The sequence below is a fragment of the Pteropus medius genome, unplaced genomic scaffold (genome assembly GCF_902729225.1).
Source record: "Pteropus medius unplaced genomic scaffold, Ma_sr-lr_union100, whole genome shotgun sequence".
In the NCBI taxonomy this organism is placed as follows: domain Eukaryota; kingdom Metazoa; phylum Chordata; class Mammalia; order Chiroptera; family Pteropodidae; genus Pteropus; species Pteropus medius.
Window position 1 is genome coordinate 877,392 of NW_024341894.1, and position 15,919 is coordinate 893,310.

At 41.2% G+C, this 15,919-nt stretch overlaps 1 protein-coding gene across 1 annotated transcript; it reads left to right on the top strand.

Annotated features, from left to right (window-relative positions):
• The first annotated feature begins 279 nt into the window (after window positions 1–279).
• ALDOB (aldolase, fructose-bisphosphate B) lies at window positions 280–12,743 on the top strand. The gene is made up of 9 exons (XM_039855604.1): window positions 280–434; window positions 4,867–4,988; window positions 5,805–6,016; window positions 7,033–7,087; window positions 8,012–8,172; window positions 9,053–9,136; window positions 9,444–9,618; window positions 10,023–10,222; window positions 12,443–12,743. The coding sequence occupies exons 2-9, from the start codon at window positions 4,877–4,879 to the stop codon at window positions 12,536–12,538; spliced, it is 1,095 nt and encodes a 364-aa protein (XP_039711538.1). The 5' UTR covers window positions 280–434; window positions 4,867–4,876; the 3' UTR covers window positions 12,539–12,743.
• Window positions 12,744–15,919: the final 3,176 nt, after the last annotated feature.

Sequence of the window (15,919 nt, forward strand, 5' to 3'; positions counted from 1 at the left end):
AAGTGCTGGAGCTAAGCTAACATTCTTCTCAGTTTCCCTTGGTGTTCTCTAGAGCTCAGTCATTCATTAGCTGTGTGACTTAGGAGAATCCTCTAACCCTCCATGCCTCAGTTTCCTAACCTGTAAAATGAAGAGTCTGAATTAAGAGCCAAAGGGTCTTGCTGGCCTTTGTAACTTTAACATTCTGTGCAATGCAATGAGTGCATGAGATGATTAGAAGGATTGGCTGTTTATGAACCAATCAGAGGTATGGGATAAACACCTTCCTACCAGGCCAAGGTGGAAAGGGGAAGGCAAAGTTAAAGAAAAAAAAAAACAAACAATTTTGATAAGAGGTTTATAAAAGCTGTGTGTTTCCAAAGATTCGTCCTATTTGGCAGCTGCTGCCTCATCTACAGCTTCTGATCTCTAAGAAGAATCTTCTCTCCCCAAATGTAAGTAAAAGAACATCTTTTGTCTACTTGGACTGCACGAGGGAGTAAGGAGTTAAGGATAGCTTGTAGAGGAGAAAGTTCATTTGCTTCTGTTTTCAGGAAAAATTTGATAGTGGCTGGAAACGGCGATGATCTGCTGCACTGATTGTTTTTCTCCCTAAGGATAACTGTTCGCTCACACCTTTCCTGGCTCTGAGTGGTGAGCAAAAAGATCATTTGCAACCGATGCCAGTACCTGTTCTTTTGAATCTTGACCTAGGAAAAACAAGTCGAATACTCCTATTTGTTTAGTTCTACTCTGTTTCTGAGATTCCTACTCATTTTTACTCTCTTCATAACAACTTATTTTGATTTATTTACATATCTATCGCCTTATGTCATTTTCTTCATTCTTTTCCCACGCCTGCTGGTACAAGCACTAAAGTTTCTTTGTCACAGAAATGAACTCATGCGTGTTGTCCTTCACCTTCACCCACTGCCCAAATGAGAAAATGGAAAAGGCTTGGAAATGTCACAGAGCATAGCTGTCATTTAATTATAAATTCTCAAAGCTTCCACTTGTTTGATACTTCCTATAACATTTCCTATTGGTACCAAACACCTAGAAGACCCCACAGCTTAAGATATGTGGAATCAAAAGCTGCTGATATATTTCGGTGCATTTATTCTACTCTCTGAAAAATAGGCATATGAAGATATGATGCCTTTTAAAATAAATGACTTTAACTAGTTACTAGGGCTCCATTAGCCAATTGGGATCGAATAGGGGCTCGAGCTCACTTTAGCCAAGGCTTATGCAGGGAAGACCCAGGCCCAGGCTAGACCTGAGGTGCTGGGCCAGGGAATGGAGTGTAGTTGCAGTAAACCTAGGTGTTCCTTTGACTTACTTGCCAGTTTAGAGGAAAGAACAACACTCTTTTTCTGGGCTGCTGCACATGTGTTCACAGGCTGTCTGACAGCATCTCACCGCACTTGTCACTGTGGCACTGGGGTGCATAAGGAAGCTGTGGTCATCTTCATGCATCTGTACACAAAATTGCTGCACATAGTACTTGGCGATTATAGGCTTTCAGTGAACAAGCCTTTCACGTATGTCTTCTTAAAAGTTCATCTGCCTTGGACATGGAGAAGCAAATGGACTCTCTACTGCCTTATATTTCTCCAGGAGTTGAACATTCATTTTTTACAAACTCTTATCTTTTCACAGAACCTCTTCAGGGAAGGCAGAAAGAACCACACTGTAGGGTTCCAGTGTTATTTTGCTGAAGAAAGATTAGAAATAGTATTCCAAATCATAAACCGATAGGACATGCTTACAATCCTAGAACATCGCAACCTAGACGGGAAATCAGACATATTCTTCCTGGGCCTCTGTCTCCTCTTTTCTGGGTTGGTGGGGTTGATTGATACAGATAACTGTGCGGTCACTTGTAGCTCTGTTTTTCTGGGTTTACTTTCTATTCATATACATTCTCATAACCTTCTCCCAGATTTGTGTGTGTGTGTATATAATATATAATATATATAATATATATATATATGGTCTGTTAACATATTATGTATAATAAATTATATAATATATAAACCCGTTAATTAAGAAATCAAATATTAATAAAAATTTTCATAAAGTGAAGTGTGAGAGTCACTCCACCCCATCTCATTCCCTAGAGGCAAGCCCAGGATGGTTAGTCTCTGCTTAAATAGACCCACAAACAGTGTATGTCTATATCACGCTTTTAATTTTTAAAAAAAGAATGGTATTCCATATTGCATATTTTTCTGAAACTTGCTTTTTTTCACTTTTAATGTGAACAACTTCAAGTCACGCTTTAAAAAAATGTTGACTTGAGACCTCAGTGAACAGAGGCATAAGGGCATAGAAATCATTTTCTATCATTACCCTCTCCCAGCTGGCCTCGTCTCCCAGGGGTGAACATTGGCCTGTGACCCTGTTTTATGATTAACAGACGGTAACGTTTGTGCTGATGGGGTACAGACCTTTAATCCCTCTGTAGAAGTTTAACTTCCCATAAACACTATTGGTTTGATTTGACCTTTTCTCTGTTTGTTTTTCTGGTTGAGTCAGCATACTGTCTGAAGAAAATAGCTTGATAGTAAGTAGAAACATGGAAGTCCTTTAGATAATTTTTTTTTTAATTTATAAAAGAGAAATAATAATAGTTTACATTTTCATAATGTTTTGGAATGCATCTTCATGTTTGTCATGTAATTCAACAAATATATTTTGAGAAACTACAGTGAGTAGGGTGCTCACAGGCCACATTTGGCAATGAAACAACCAGAGCAGATATTATCACCATTAAATCCATAATAAACTAAGACTGAGAAATTACCAACCTGCCTATGGTCCCAGCCAGGGGGAAGCAGAGCTGGTCCTTGAACAGAGGTCTGTCTGATCTATTAGCAGCAAACCTCTGTGTGAATATGTCAGATGTTTATGAATTGGTAATGTCAGTGGAGTGGGGATAACAGTCCATAGCCCAAGGATTTGGGGGACTCTGGGGTGTCATCAAGGACATCAGAGTCATCCACGGTCCATTCCTTTCACTCAGCTCACTCTTTCTTCGAAAGAGAGGAGTCCTGCCCCTTAGCCTAACTTTGTGCCTCATTAGCTATTTGTCCTTGGACACATAATTAAACTCTCATATATTCTTTCCTTATATGAGAGGAGGAGATATCCCAGCTGCCTTCTGGGATTATTGTGAGAAATAAATTATATAGTGCATGTAAAGCAATTAGTAGAATGCTTGGCAGTAAATAATAATTTGTTATTATTATCAGGTTACTTTTCCCTTTTGTTTCATTTAGAAAACACCTTTATTTGTTTGGTGGTTGTCAACTCCTTTGTGCAAATTCCTAAACTGAGAAAGAAAATTTGCCCTTTGGCCTGAATGTCACTTTTATCTGCATGAAGACCTGGAGGTCAGGTCCAAAGCTAAAAATCCCTGACTGCAATATCAGGGCTAACTAATCAACAGAGACAACACAACCGTGTTGTCTGGGATGGGAGGAGCCTTGGAAGATCAGCTTCTCTAGAGATTATTGTCCACTAGCCTGCCCTGGTACCCAGTGACATCACTGTAGTTTCCTTCTTTTCAGACAAGAGCCTGTTGAAGAAAGAGTGGCAATAATGGGAGTGGTGTCAGTTATAGCTTCTCATGAATTAGTTCAGTAGCCATCGACTTCTTATATCAAGGGACAGGGTACTGAGAGCCTGCCTTGAAGGGATACAGAAAATATGAAGAAATCAATTTGCCATGAGAGACAGGATTGGGTAGGAAGCTCTGCTTCATCCTAGCTGAAACCTTGGACAAATCAGTAAGCTTCTCCGAGTCTTAGCTCATTAATTAATAAAGATAATGCCTGGGCTGGTTACCTCATTGCTGAGTGGATTGAGGAGAACTGAGATGCCTCTGGGCTTCCAGAAAGTAGAATGCAGGCACAGGGCACCTACCCTGTGTATGAGTGTGTGAGGCAGACAGGAGGCCACCAGATTGGGTAGGAAACTACTCAAGATACTCTTCACTGATTTGTTCTCTTTGATAGCTCAACCTATGCAAAATCATTCTTTCTAACATACAAGATAAGAGCCCTGTGGGCCTCCATTTTCAAGAGTAGCCCAAAGTGGCAGCTGAACAGGGGCAGTGAATCCCTTCAGAGGCCCACTACTGAGGTGATTGTTTGAGTAGGGGTCTTCGGGGCAGAGTCTCTCTTCAATAAAGCACTGAAGCTGAGAATTACTGAAGCAGGGATAACCACATGACTTCAGCATCCTTGGGCCCCATGGGGACCTTCAGTCCGGGGGCACTTAGTAAAAATCCTCCCCATCTGCCTCAAATGATCTTATAGGTAGTTGAATATAAGAAAAAGGTGGCTTATACTTCACACACTAAGTACCAAAGCTGAAGAGAGGTTAACATGAAGGCCAAATGGTGTTTTCTCCTCTCAAGCTTAGAATAATCTGGTGCTATAGGCTAACAGAACAAAGTAGAGAATGGCCACACAAACCAAAAGCCTCACTGTCTTGGCCTCAGGCCATCCAGGCCACCTGATAGCATCAAGAATCCACAGAAGAGAGAGACAGTCAATTATTGCAGTGCCCTCTATTTGTCATATTTGAATGGGTCATTAATTAGCTGATTCAGTCTCAAGATCAGTGATCCCAAAGGTCTCCTGGAAGGCATTCAGCTTAGGATCACTGTGAACATTTGGCGACTCACTTTTTTACTTGTTATGGCTAACTGCAACTACTTAGGCTGAAAGGGGAAAAAACTCAGACTTCATTTGTGGAAATGGGCTGGAAATGTCAGAGGGGCCTACAGGGCTTGTCTGCACACCCTGGCTGCCTTGGTCATGAGTCCTTTTGAGACACTCACAGTTCTGTTCAGGACTCTCCTGCACTCTTTTCCAGACCTGTCACCATGGCCCACCAATTTCCAGCCCTCACCGCAGAACAAAAGAAGGAGCTCTCAGATATTGCCCGGCGCATCGTTGCCAATGGGAAGGGGATCCTGGCTGCCGATGAGTCTGTAGGTGAGTGCAAGGAACATCATACAACAAAAGTACTCTTGTAGCTACACTCAGCAAAGGCAACTTGATGGTCATATTCTCTCTCCTGTCAGAGGAGTAAAGGCTTATGCACAAAGGGGTGGGAGCAGAAGACTCCGTAAGCATAGACCTTTCGAGTCCTGTCATTCCAGTATGCAGGTTTCTGAAAACCAAGGACAGAGGCTCGAGCTTTCCATTTTAAGGCCCCTTGCCAGAGATCATTTGAATCTAGGCTACAGCAGGGCCAGGAATTCAGTAGCCAGAACGAGGTCAGATGCACAGCCCTCTGCTGCTAAGGAGAAAGCCAAGGAAAGGCAGTGAGGGCAGGAAAGTGTCTGCATCCGGCCCAGGGAAGGGCTTGCGGTTGAGAGAAGCCCAAGACGGTGCAAGGGAGAGCTGTGGCAGGCCTGCACGCCACCATAGCATGATAAAAGCCAGAATAGTCAACAGCCTGCCCCGCTCCTCCTTCTACTGTATGTACATCCAATCAGATTGAGGACTGGAGCAAGCGGGGTCTAGAGAGGCTCTAGAGAGGCTGGAGGGCTTTACCTACCCACCCGGACACGCCCATCCCATACACTTCCTAACCAGCATCCTTACAGCACCCAAGGTCTCCCAGGGGAGACCAAAAAAAAAAAAAAGAAAGAAAGAAAACGAAAAGACATGAGGAGGTCCGAAGATATGAATAAAAAAGAAAGCCTTGCTGTCAAGCCTGGTGCGGGCCGCTGAGACGGTGTCACCGAGAAGGGCGGCAGGAAAGCCAGGCTTGCTTCTCATGCCGCCTGCGCACACCCACCATAGGCACAATGGGAAACCGCCTGCAGAGGATCAAGGTGGAGAACACCGAGGAGAACCGCCGGCAGTTCCGAGAAATCCTCTTCAGCGTGGACAGCTCCATCAGCCAGAGCATCGGGGGCGTGATCCTGTTCCATGAGACCCTCTACCAGAAGGACAGCCACGGGAAGCTGTTCAGAGACATCCTTAAGGAAAAGGGGATCGTGGTGGGAATCAAGGTGAATACTTCCACTCCCCTCACACCTCTGCTTCACCCCTGCCAAGCTACCAGCGCAGGGGCTGGAGCAGGGCTGACACTCTGAACTTTCTCATTACTTAAGTGCTGCTCTCACTCCTTTCCATCACGTCTTCCTCTTGAAAACGGATCCTCTTCTAGACTTTTCTTCCAAAGCCCTTTTCTTTCAACCGTTTTCTATAAGGTACTAAATCTCTTAGTGTCTCTGTTTCCTCATTTCTGAAATGGGAATGATAGTACCTACCTCATAAGGTTCTTATAAAGATGAAATGGGTTTTAAAAACAGTCCCCATTACATAATTATTTTTCAGAGCATGATAGCTATTATTATTAAAGCACTTACAGTGCTGCTGTAACTAGGTCTTCCAAACTGCGTGAGCTTCTCAAGAGTGAGCATTAGTATTCAACGAGTGCTTACAACTCCAGGCACTCGTTTAATCCTCCTCACATCCACTGGAGGTAGACTCAATTTTTATCCTTATTTTAGAGAAGGCATGACCAGGGGTAAAATAATTTGCCCACAGCAAAGGCAAAATTGGAGCCATTTCAGCCCAGACTGTCTACCTCTCCGGCTCATGAACTTAGCCTCTGCTCTACTGAGAGTAGAGGCTGCATCGTTATTCTCTATTATAACACAGTGCCTGGGATGTGCAGGTGCTCAATATATGTCTCTTGAATAAACAAATGAATCATTTAAGGGAAGCTGCTCTTATATGGAACCTCTGCATCTCAGGTGCTATCAGACTGCTTCTTATTTACTAAGCTCCAGATTGTGCTTTTCATCCTCTTAAGGTTGGCACTCTTACATTGTTCCTTCCAGGTAACTTTCCTTCTGCTGTGGACTGAATCGTGTCCCTCCCAATGATTAATACTCCTTTCTTAATTCAACTCCTTAGTTTGTGAAAGATGAGAACTATTCGTTAACACCAGGGGCTCTGCTTGTGTTTTACTGGGACACCTGACATCTGCTAATTACTTGTTAATTATTTATATTCACAGTTAGACAAAGGAGGTGCTCCCCTTGCAGGAACAAACAAAGAAACCATCATTCAAGGTAAGGATATTGCCTACTGATATGAATCATGCCAATATATGCTTGAAATGAGCAAGGGAAAACAAAATACAAGTATCACACTGGTTTTAGAGCTATGTATACTTGATTTTCAATCCCAGCTCCTCTATTACTAACTGTGTGACTCAGGCTAGTCACTTAAATGTTGAGTCCATTTTAAAGATAACAATATCTGCTTTGCAGAATAGTTTTGGACATTAAATCAGACAACGTATATAAAGTACTTATTATATAAGTATATAAAGTACTTATTATAATGTCTTGCACAGAGAAGATACTCCGTACCTGGGAATATTATTTTTAGAGAAAAATCCAGCAGCAGTAGAAAGGTCCCAGGCTTTGAGATCACCTGGGACCGTTCTACTGCTGCTGGATTTTTCTCTAAAAATAATATTCACACCTGGGTTTGAATCCCGATTGCATCATTTACTACTTAGATAATTTTGCCCAAGTAGACAAGTACAAACCACAGCATTGGGTTAGCTAAGCAGAATTTGAATCCCCGCTCTGTCACTCTTCAGCTATGCAAATTTGGTTAAGTCACTTAACCGCATGGAGCCTCGAAATCCACATCTATAAATTGAGTATAATATTAACTATTAAAGTTGTTATGATAATTAAATGAGAAAAGGTGTACAAAATACCTAGAATCATGCCTGGAACACAGTAACAAATATTAATTCCCCCTAGTCTTCTTGTGTATCCACTATGTATATCAAACCGTATTTATTAAATTCAGGTTCTTTGGCTCAGTATTGGATCAATGTTTATTTGCCTGGATGTTTTCAGTTCTCAAGCTCTGCTGACCAAGAGCTAATCCAAGAGAGAACTCATTCACTTTATCTGCAGCCCCATGGATGAGGGACAGGAGTGCAAAGAAGCCATTCTCTCTTTTGTGACTTGCAGGGCTTGATGGCCTTTCTGAGCTCTGTGCTCAGTATAAGAAAGATGGTGTTGATTTTGGAAAATGGCGTGCTGTGCTGAGGATCGACAGCCATTGTCCATCCACCCTTGCTATCCAGGAAAACGCCAACGCCCTGGCCCGCTATGCCAGCATCTGTCAGCAGGTGCTGCTTTCCTCGTGGACTAAAAATCAGCAGGCGGGAGCCTTCTTCGGAGTCTATCTTTCTAATTTTACTATAACTACACATGAGCCCTCCTCTTCTCTCACCAATATATCCTGATGGCATTTTTCACTACTTTTTCTATAGCCAACTGTGGTAAGGAAAGATTTGGTTCCACAAGCCAGCTATGAGTCCAAAAGGCAAATGTCATCAACTGCTGCCCTTCTGTCAAAGTGCTATAAGCTGAGTCCTAAAAGTGCTTTGCTCAGGCTTTTGAGGCCACAGCACTTGATCAACCATGTTTCACCATGTCCAAGATAGAGTGATAACTCTGACCTAGTCACAATCCAAATAATTTCTTGGAGGATGGTGACCCGATGCTAAAGTTTCCAACACATGTTGAAGTATATGAGGGATCCAAGTTAAGTCTGATTTGCTTGTGTGGGTGCTGTGTTGGGGTTCCCTGAGTTGCATGCACCTGAAGATTCCCAGTCAGAATTATAAACACTTCTTGAATTCCTTAATTAACCCACACATGAGATATCTTTCTTAGCGATTTAAGCTGGACTGCTCTACAAGGGTGACAATTAGGTTCTGAGAAAGCTAGAATAGTTTCTAGAATAAGATATGGAAATTTAGAGTTAGCATTTATTTTACCCCATTCCTAGTAAGACTTTTTTTTAAAAAACCTCATTGTTCCTTTTTGGCTAAGCCATGCTCACTAGTCAACCCATTGCATTTCTTTTCATTGCCTTTAAATCACCTGTATGGTATTTTTCCATAAGGGCTTCATTTTACACTAATTGCAACTGTTGAAAATCCTCTTAAGGAAAGGGCCCCAGTGAACAGAGCTTCACCCTGTCCTGTCCTTTTTCCTTTTAAGAATGGACTGGTACCCATTGTTGAACCAGAGGTAATTCCTGATGGAGACCATGACTTGGAACACTGCCAGTATGTCACTGAGAAGGTAAGTCTTGAATATAAAAGTCCTAATTCTAGTTGGAAATCTTGTTTTTAAGTAATAGCTGTTACTTCACATATGTCAGTTGTTATATATAAAATATAAAATATTCTTCATTGGAATCATTATGCAATGTTGGCTATAGTTTGCAATACATTGCCCTGATGAAGCCTAGTAGCTGGTCGGGAAGCTCTGGTCAAACCACATTGGGAATTCTTTCATCCTGCATCCCGGCAGTGTAAAAATTGCCAAGGCCAGGTAACTCTAAGGTTGGCTCTAGGTTTCACTTGTTTTGACCTCTCTTGTCCTTCAGGTCCTGGCTGCTGTCTACAAGGCCTTAAATGACCATCATGTTTATCTGGAGGGCACCCTGCTGAAGCCCAACATGGTGACTGCTGGACATGCCTGCACCAAGAAGTATACTCCAGAGCAAGTAGCTCTGGCCACTGTCACAGCTCTCTTCCGTACTGTTCCTGCAGCTGTTCCTGGTAAGGCCTTCCTTCCCCTCTAACTAGAGATCTTAGCCCTCATCCTTTGAAGGAGTTTCATAAGCATTTGTGTTTATCCAGGATTCTTCTATCTAGCAAACAGACCTCTGCTATGTCACAGGCAGCCAGCACTTCCCCTCGCACTCCACGATACCTGAGTTTGTCCAGATGCACACAATCCGTTGGTTTCCTCAGCATTTCAGCACCCTCCTTATTTATTAAAGCCCTTCTCTCCTTTGCCTGACTAGCCTCGGCACAGGCAAACTAATACCTCTGACTCAGTCCCCAGTAAATCAAGTAGAGAACAGATTGAGAGATTATATTTTTTTAGGCTCATTGCTTGCTTTCTCAAACAGGGCTCATAAACTAAGACTAATAAAGTGGAATGGCTTCTGTCCTTCTAGGCATCTGCTTTTTGTCTGGAGGTATGAGTGAAGAGGATGCTACTCTCAATCTCAATGCTATCAACCTTTGCCCTCTGCCAAGGCCCTGGAAACTAAGTTTCTCTTATGGACGAGCCCTGCAGGCCAGTGCACTGGCTGCCTGGAGTGGCAAGGCTACAAACAAGAAGGCGACTCAGGAGGCTTTTATGAAGCGAGCTCTGGTAAGATGCTACTACCTCCTATCTAGTTGATAGAGTAAACATTTGGTGGCTGGCTCTCTCACATGGAAAAGCTTTATGGCCTCCCACAGGCCATAAAGGTGTCTCCAGATACTGTCTACTAGGTATTTGAAAATGTGGCATTACAACTCCGTAGGAAGGTTAGGGCTAGACACAGTTTTGAGTTATCCACACTGAAGTTATAGTTGATGGCAATAGATTGGAGGACAGTTTCCATGGAGACACTTCAGAGGGAAGATAAGAGGGCCAAGGATTGAACCAGGGACACCTTTCATTTTGAGAAGTTGAAGAAGAGAAGTCACCAAGACAAGCAGCAATAATATGATAGGATGAACCAAGGATTCACAAGAATTCCAATAACAACACACTACAGAAAGATTCAGAATAAGGGCTTAGAAAAGGCAAAGACTGGCATTTAGGAGCATGTCAGTGAGCCTCCACAATACAGTTTCAATAAAGGGGAGGGAAAGTATACAGTCAAGAGTTTGACAGGGAAGGACCCAGAAAAGTTCCCAGGGTAAATAAGGGCAGATTTTTTTTTTTTTTAATTTGACTAGTAACCATTCCTTTTTGAACACCTACTATGAGTCAAGGACTGAGGTGAACAAAGCATACATAGCCCCTGCCTTCGGGGAGCTTAGATTTTAACCAAACAGGAGAGAGCTTGTCATATTTAAATATGAAGCAGAAGCCAGAGGAGAGAGTAAAGATCGGGAGAATAGGGATTATCGAGAAGACAGGGACTTAGAGGAAACAGGATTGCATGAGACTAAATATTAAATACAGGTGGCAGAGTGGGTCTCAGACGGGAGAAAAGAGCAAAGAAGAAAGAGAATGGTTTTGAAATCAGGTCTATCGAGGTAAAGAGATGTAGCAGTTGATTGCTGACTATAGTTGAGGGCATCTGTTTGAGAGTGATAACAGAATGGAGATTCCAGTCTTTGCAGTGGAACAGCTTGGATTAGCTGCTGAAGTTGTCTGCTGGGAAATTGACCAGATGGGCCAAGCATCAAGCATGGTGCTGCTGAAAATGAGAGTGTGTTTGTGGTACATTAACTTAGATCTTGAATTTTCCTAACAGCTCTCTTAAGCATGCGGGAAGATGCAGATCAACCTAAATGGAAATAGAGTAGAAGAGTTTGGCAATGAAGTACTGAAGGAAAGGAAGGCCCCAGAGGAGTTTAAAAAATCATTTTAGGCACATAAGAGAGGTGTGAGATTTTAGAGGGAGTGCTTTACCTTATGATGGTGGCAAGCTGGGTATGGCTGTGCTGGTGTGTGGTTGATGGGGTGGGGAGATGTAGCAAATATGATAGAGGGATTGTGACAGGAAGGGCCTAAAGGGCCATCCACACAAAAGGAAAGCTGAGTTTATCATCTAAGATGTGGTTCTCAAGCTTGAGTCCCCTGGCAGGCTTGTTGAAATACAGATTACTATGCCACAGTCAGCAAGTTTCAGATTCAGATGATCAAGCTGGAGAATTTCCATTTCTAACAAGAGCTTAGGTCCATCAAACAGACTTTGAAAATCACTGTAGATGAAGAAATAAGTCCTAGAGAGAGCAAACAGTAGTAACAGTGACTCGAAGGCCTGGTAAGGCTGAGTGGCATTTGAATATTATTATAGGATTCATAATTCTAAACTCACCTTTAATTGGAATTAACACAGGGAATCAAACGATATTTTGGTAACAACTACATAAAAATTGCATAGTCTTGTGGAAAATTTAGGCAGAAAATGGGAAATTTTTTTTTTTTTTTTTATTGTTTATTTTTTGCAATAGGGTGCCTTCAGCGGCACCTTGCCTGATGCTTGGTGGTAACAGCTGGTCAATTTCTTAGTAGACTGCTTCAACAGCTGTTTCAAGCTTCCCCACTGTTAAGATGGAACTCTCCCGTCCTTTATCACTATGCTAATGAGAAGTTTCTCAGCTTTAATTTCTAGTACTGTTGTTGCAATACTGTTGGTACTAAAAAGAAACTTTCCCAATAACTGACACAAACCTATACTCAGAAAACTGGGATAAAAGAGATAACATGTTACAGAAGGAGAGGTAGGTATCAGCCACAATATTCAGCAAAATCACTATAAGGAGAAAAATATCAAAATGAAGGTGTTACTGGTTTCAAATGCAAAGAAGAGAGGGTCAAGCACAGGGTTATGTTTGCTCTAACTCAATCTCCTCTCTCCTTTGTTTTTAGGCTAACAGCCAGGCAGCCAAAGGAAAGTATGTTTCCACCGGCTCTTCTAGTGCTGCCTCCACCCAGTCACTCTTCACAGCCTGCTATACCTATTAGAATCTGAGACAGGCCAGCTGGCTCCAGCTCTTCTAGGTGTCTTGGTAGGAGAGCTGCAAGAGAACAACCCTTTTGACTGACTCTGGAAATTAGCCAAAATTAGATTGGAACTATTGGAAACACAATACATGTTAAATTCTTAGACACAAGGCAAAAACAAACAAACAACAAACAAAAACAGTTATTGAAACTTAAGTCTGAATATCAGGGATCTGACAAAATTTCACACGATTTCCTGGACACACTTTTTGCTCCCCAAGCCGCAGAGTATCCATCCAAGAAAAGAATAAACTTTAAAACAAAATTATCTCTCCTTTGAGATAACGACCACTCAATGAAACATCTCAGAAGCTGAGGGTAGAGGAGTGCCTCTTATTAAACAATCTTAGCAGTAGTAGGTTGTGAAGGAGACAGCTGCAATCAAAAAAGAAATAAAATATGCTGTAAACCTTCAGCTGGTATCACGGTTTTACTTTCTGCTTTCTGTTTTTAAAGGGCTTGGAACATTGCATCACCTTTGACTCTACTAGACATGACTGACGTTAGGGTCAGGGTTCTCAACTTTGGCTACTCGTTGGAATCACCTGGAAAAACAATTCCAAGTGCTCAGGCCATATTCCAGCACAAGTAATCAGAAATTTTTGAGGTGGGAATCCACTAAATATCAGGGTTTCTTAAAGCTCCCTTGATTCTAACCAGTTAGAGAACTACCAGTCTAGATTTCAAGTTTGAGGCTATCCAAAAATGAAAGCCATTTATAATTTGAAACAAGCTAAAATGGAAAATGATTTGGAGCAATATGTAGAGTGTAATAAGAGAATCATGTGACTTTGCAACTTGGAACATTCCTCTTCAGAGGGCCCAGGTTTGGTGACACAGGATTACATCTTCCCCTGCACATCCAAACATACTGCCTAGTTGTGCGGTAAGTAACATTCACATCATTATACTTTACTGGCTTTTAATTTTCAGAATTATCCTATAGAAAAAGTATTAAAGACAGCAATAGTTACAAAAGAGAATTTAAACATTATAATTTGGGATGATATAAAAGTAATAATTTTGGTTAAAAAAAAAGCAGCAATTTAACAAACAGAAGGTGGGAAATTCAAGTGGAGGAAAGCAAAGGGGTCACTAATTCACTTAAGGGGGAGTCAGGAATACTACTTAAAATTGATGGATTAAGAAATAGCACTTTAATTTCATTAAAATAATAAAGGAAATGGATATAAATTATTAAAATATGTATACATATAATTAAAACATAGAAGAAGATAGTAAAATCTTTGTCTTGAAGAGTACAAAGATAAATGATATTGTTTTGAGTTGATACAGTAAGAAATAGAGGCGTAAGCATATTATTTAGAGGAATAAGAATTAGTCCAAAAGGGCTTCTTCTGATGAGAAAGACATGGGATTGGGGCACAGGGAAGGAGTTATTATTTATGTATGTAATGTATAAGAATGTGTTATATATTTATAAATTACATATATAAGGAAGTTCTCACTATATGCCTCTACGACATTTGAATATTTATTGCCATGTACCTCTATTACTTTTCTAAAAACAACTATATCCATGTAAGCAATTCAAATCTACTTTAGAGGACATTTAGCCTAAGGCTTTCATTTTACAGATTATAAAACCGAGCCTAGAGCACTTAAATTACTTGCAGACTGTTACACATTCAGGGGTTTAGGGAAGAGCTGAGAGGTGAGAATTCAGGTCTCTTTCTCTTACAAGGAACACATAGCCAGGGAGGAAGGTAAGGGCAGGGTAACAGGCAGTGTTCGATACCTCTGTCACCAGAGTTGTAAATCTTCTATGTTCCTTATTGTATCCATTCATTCAATCAGCAACTACTTAAGCTCCTACCATGTGCTAAGCTGCCCTAAAAGCTGTTGGCACCTGGTGTGACAAATCTCTTCTGCCAGACAATTGTTATCTAGAGCTTACTCAGCATCACTGACCCTATGTTGTAGAGAAACCTCTCGTTTATGAGTTGAACATGAATTTATAATCATGGTTAAGTTATTTATATCTTTTGGTTAAAGTCGAATTATCTTTCATTGGGGGTGCGGATTTATGAAATGCATTTTCCTTGGCTATCATCCAAATATATTTTGAACACCCACTAAAAATAAAACCTGGTACTAGGTATTGAAAGTAATTAAGAAAAGTTTCAACTTTAGGGTAGCCATGGCATTTGTATACCAGACAATTAGGCTTAAGCAAGAAACACAATGCCATTGACAGAGGGTTGGAAAGTGGGGAGGAGGGTCTATCAGTATAGCTGGGTGCACAAAAGGAAGTGATGGCATCTACGCTGGACATCACAAGATGGCAAAAAGGAAAGGAACTCTTAGAAAAGGAACTGCTATTGTGTAAGAAAGAAGATAATACCTTGAAGGCATAAGTGTCAGAAGCCAAAGCCACCCAAAATTACTAAATGCTGGAAGGAATAAAAATAATTTGTTTTTTGCTCTGAAGAGGGAGGATGTGAGAAGGGAGAGTAGGGGTAGAGAAAAGAAAGAGGAGAAAAGAGGAAATGAGAAAAGAAGAGGAAGAGAGAAAGCAGGGAAAAACTAGGGCTATCAGGAATTGTGGGGAGGTGACTAAAGGACTTTTGAAAAGGGGGAGAGATTTCAAGCAATCTAAAGATATGTGTCTTCTTGATAGAAAGCCAATTTTCACGTGAGTCTACATCATGCTTTACAAAAACAAGATAATGAGATGATTCATCATTCATAATGTGAATTTAGCAGATGTCAACTGTAACAACGAGAATATAAGCCTCTAGAAACTTGCAGAAATCTTGGAGCAGGCTTTAGGCAAAGCAGAAATGGGACTTCAAGTCCACCTGACTTAGCTCCCCTGGAGTGAAATACTCCACGTGATGTCTACATTTCACTCACGGCAACAGCAGAGGAAATTGGGGTCCAGTGTGCAAAGGAAGTTGTCCAAGGTCACATAAACGGTAGGTGAAACTTAAACTAGTGTGATTTTGCAAAGTCCTCTTGGAAGGTAGTATTCACAGTGGTGAAAAGCATAGATTCTGGAGTCAGACAGTCTAAGTTCAAATGCCGACTCTGCCACTTACTAGCCATGTGACTTTGGACTTATTACACAACCTTTCTGTGGTTCAATTTTTCATCTCCAAAATAAAGTACAGTATCACAAATTATTGAGAAATTAAATGAGTCGATAATGCGTTCCCTATCCACAACTCCGAAATCCAAAAAGTTCTGAAAATCAAGTTTACAGCAAATTATTTGGTGGCAAAACTTGACTCTAGGCTGTCATCTTTATTCCACTTGATGAGATATAGAGGTATTAAATGTCTGATTGTAAGTGACAACTCAGACCTTGCAGAGCTATAT

Excerpts from the sequence above, each read along its gene's own strand:
- ALDOB (XM_039855604.1), top strand. The coding sequence starts at position 4,877 with ATGGCCCACCAATTTCCAGCCCTCACCGCAGAACAAAAGAAGGAGCTC. Across the intron at positions 7,088-8,011 it reads CAAAGAAACCATCATTCAAG|GGCTTGATGGCCTTTCTGAG; the intron begins GTAAGGATATTG and ends TGTGACTTGCAG. Across the intron at positions 9,619-10,022 it reads TGTTCCTGCAGCTGTTCCTG|GCATCTGCTTTTTGTCTGGA; the intron begins GTAAGGCCTTCC and ends CTGTCCTTCTAG.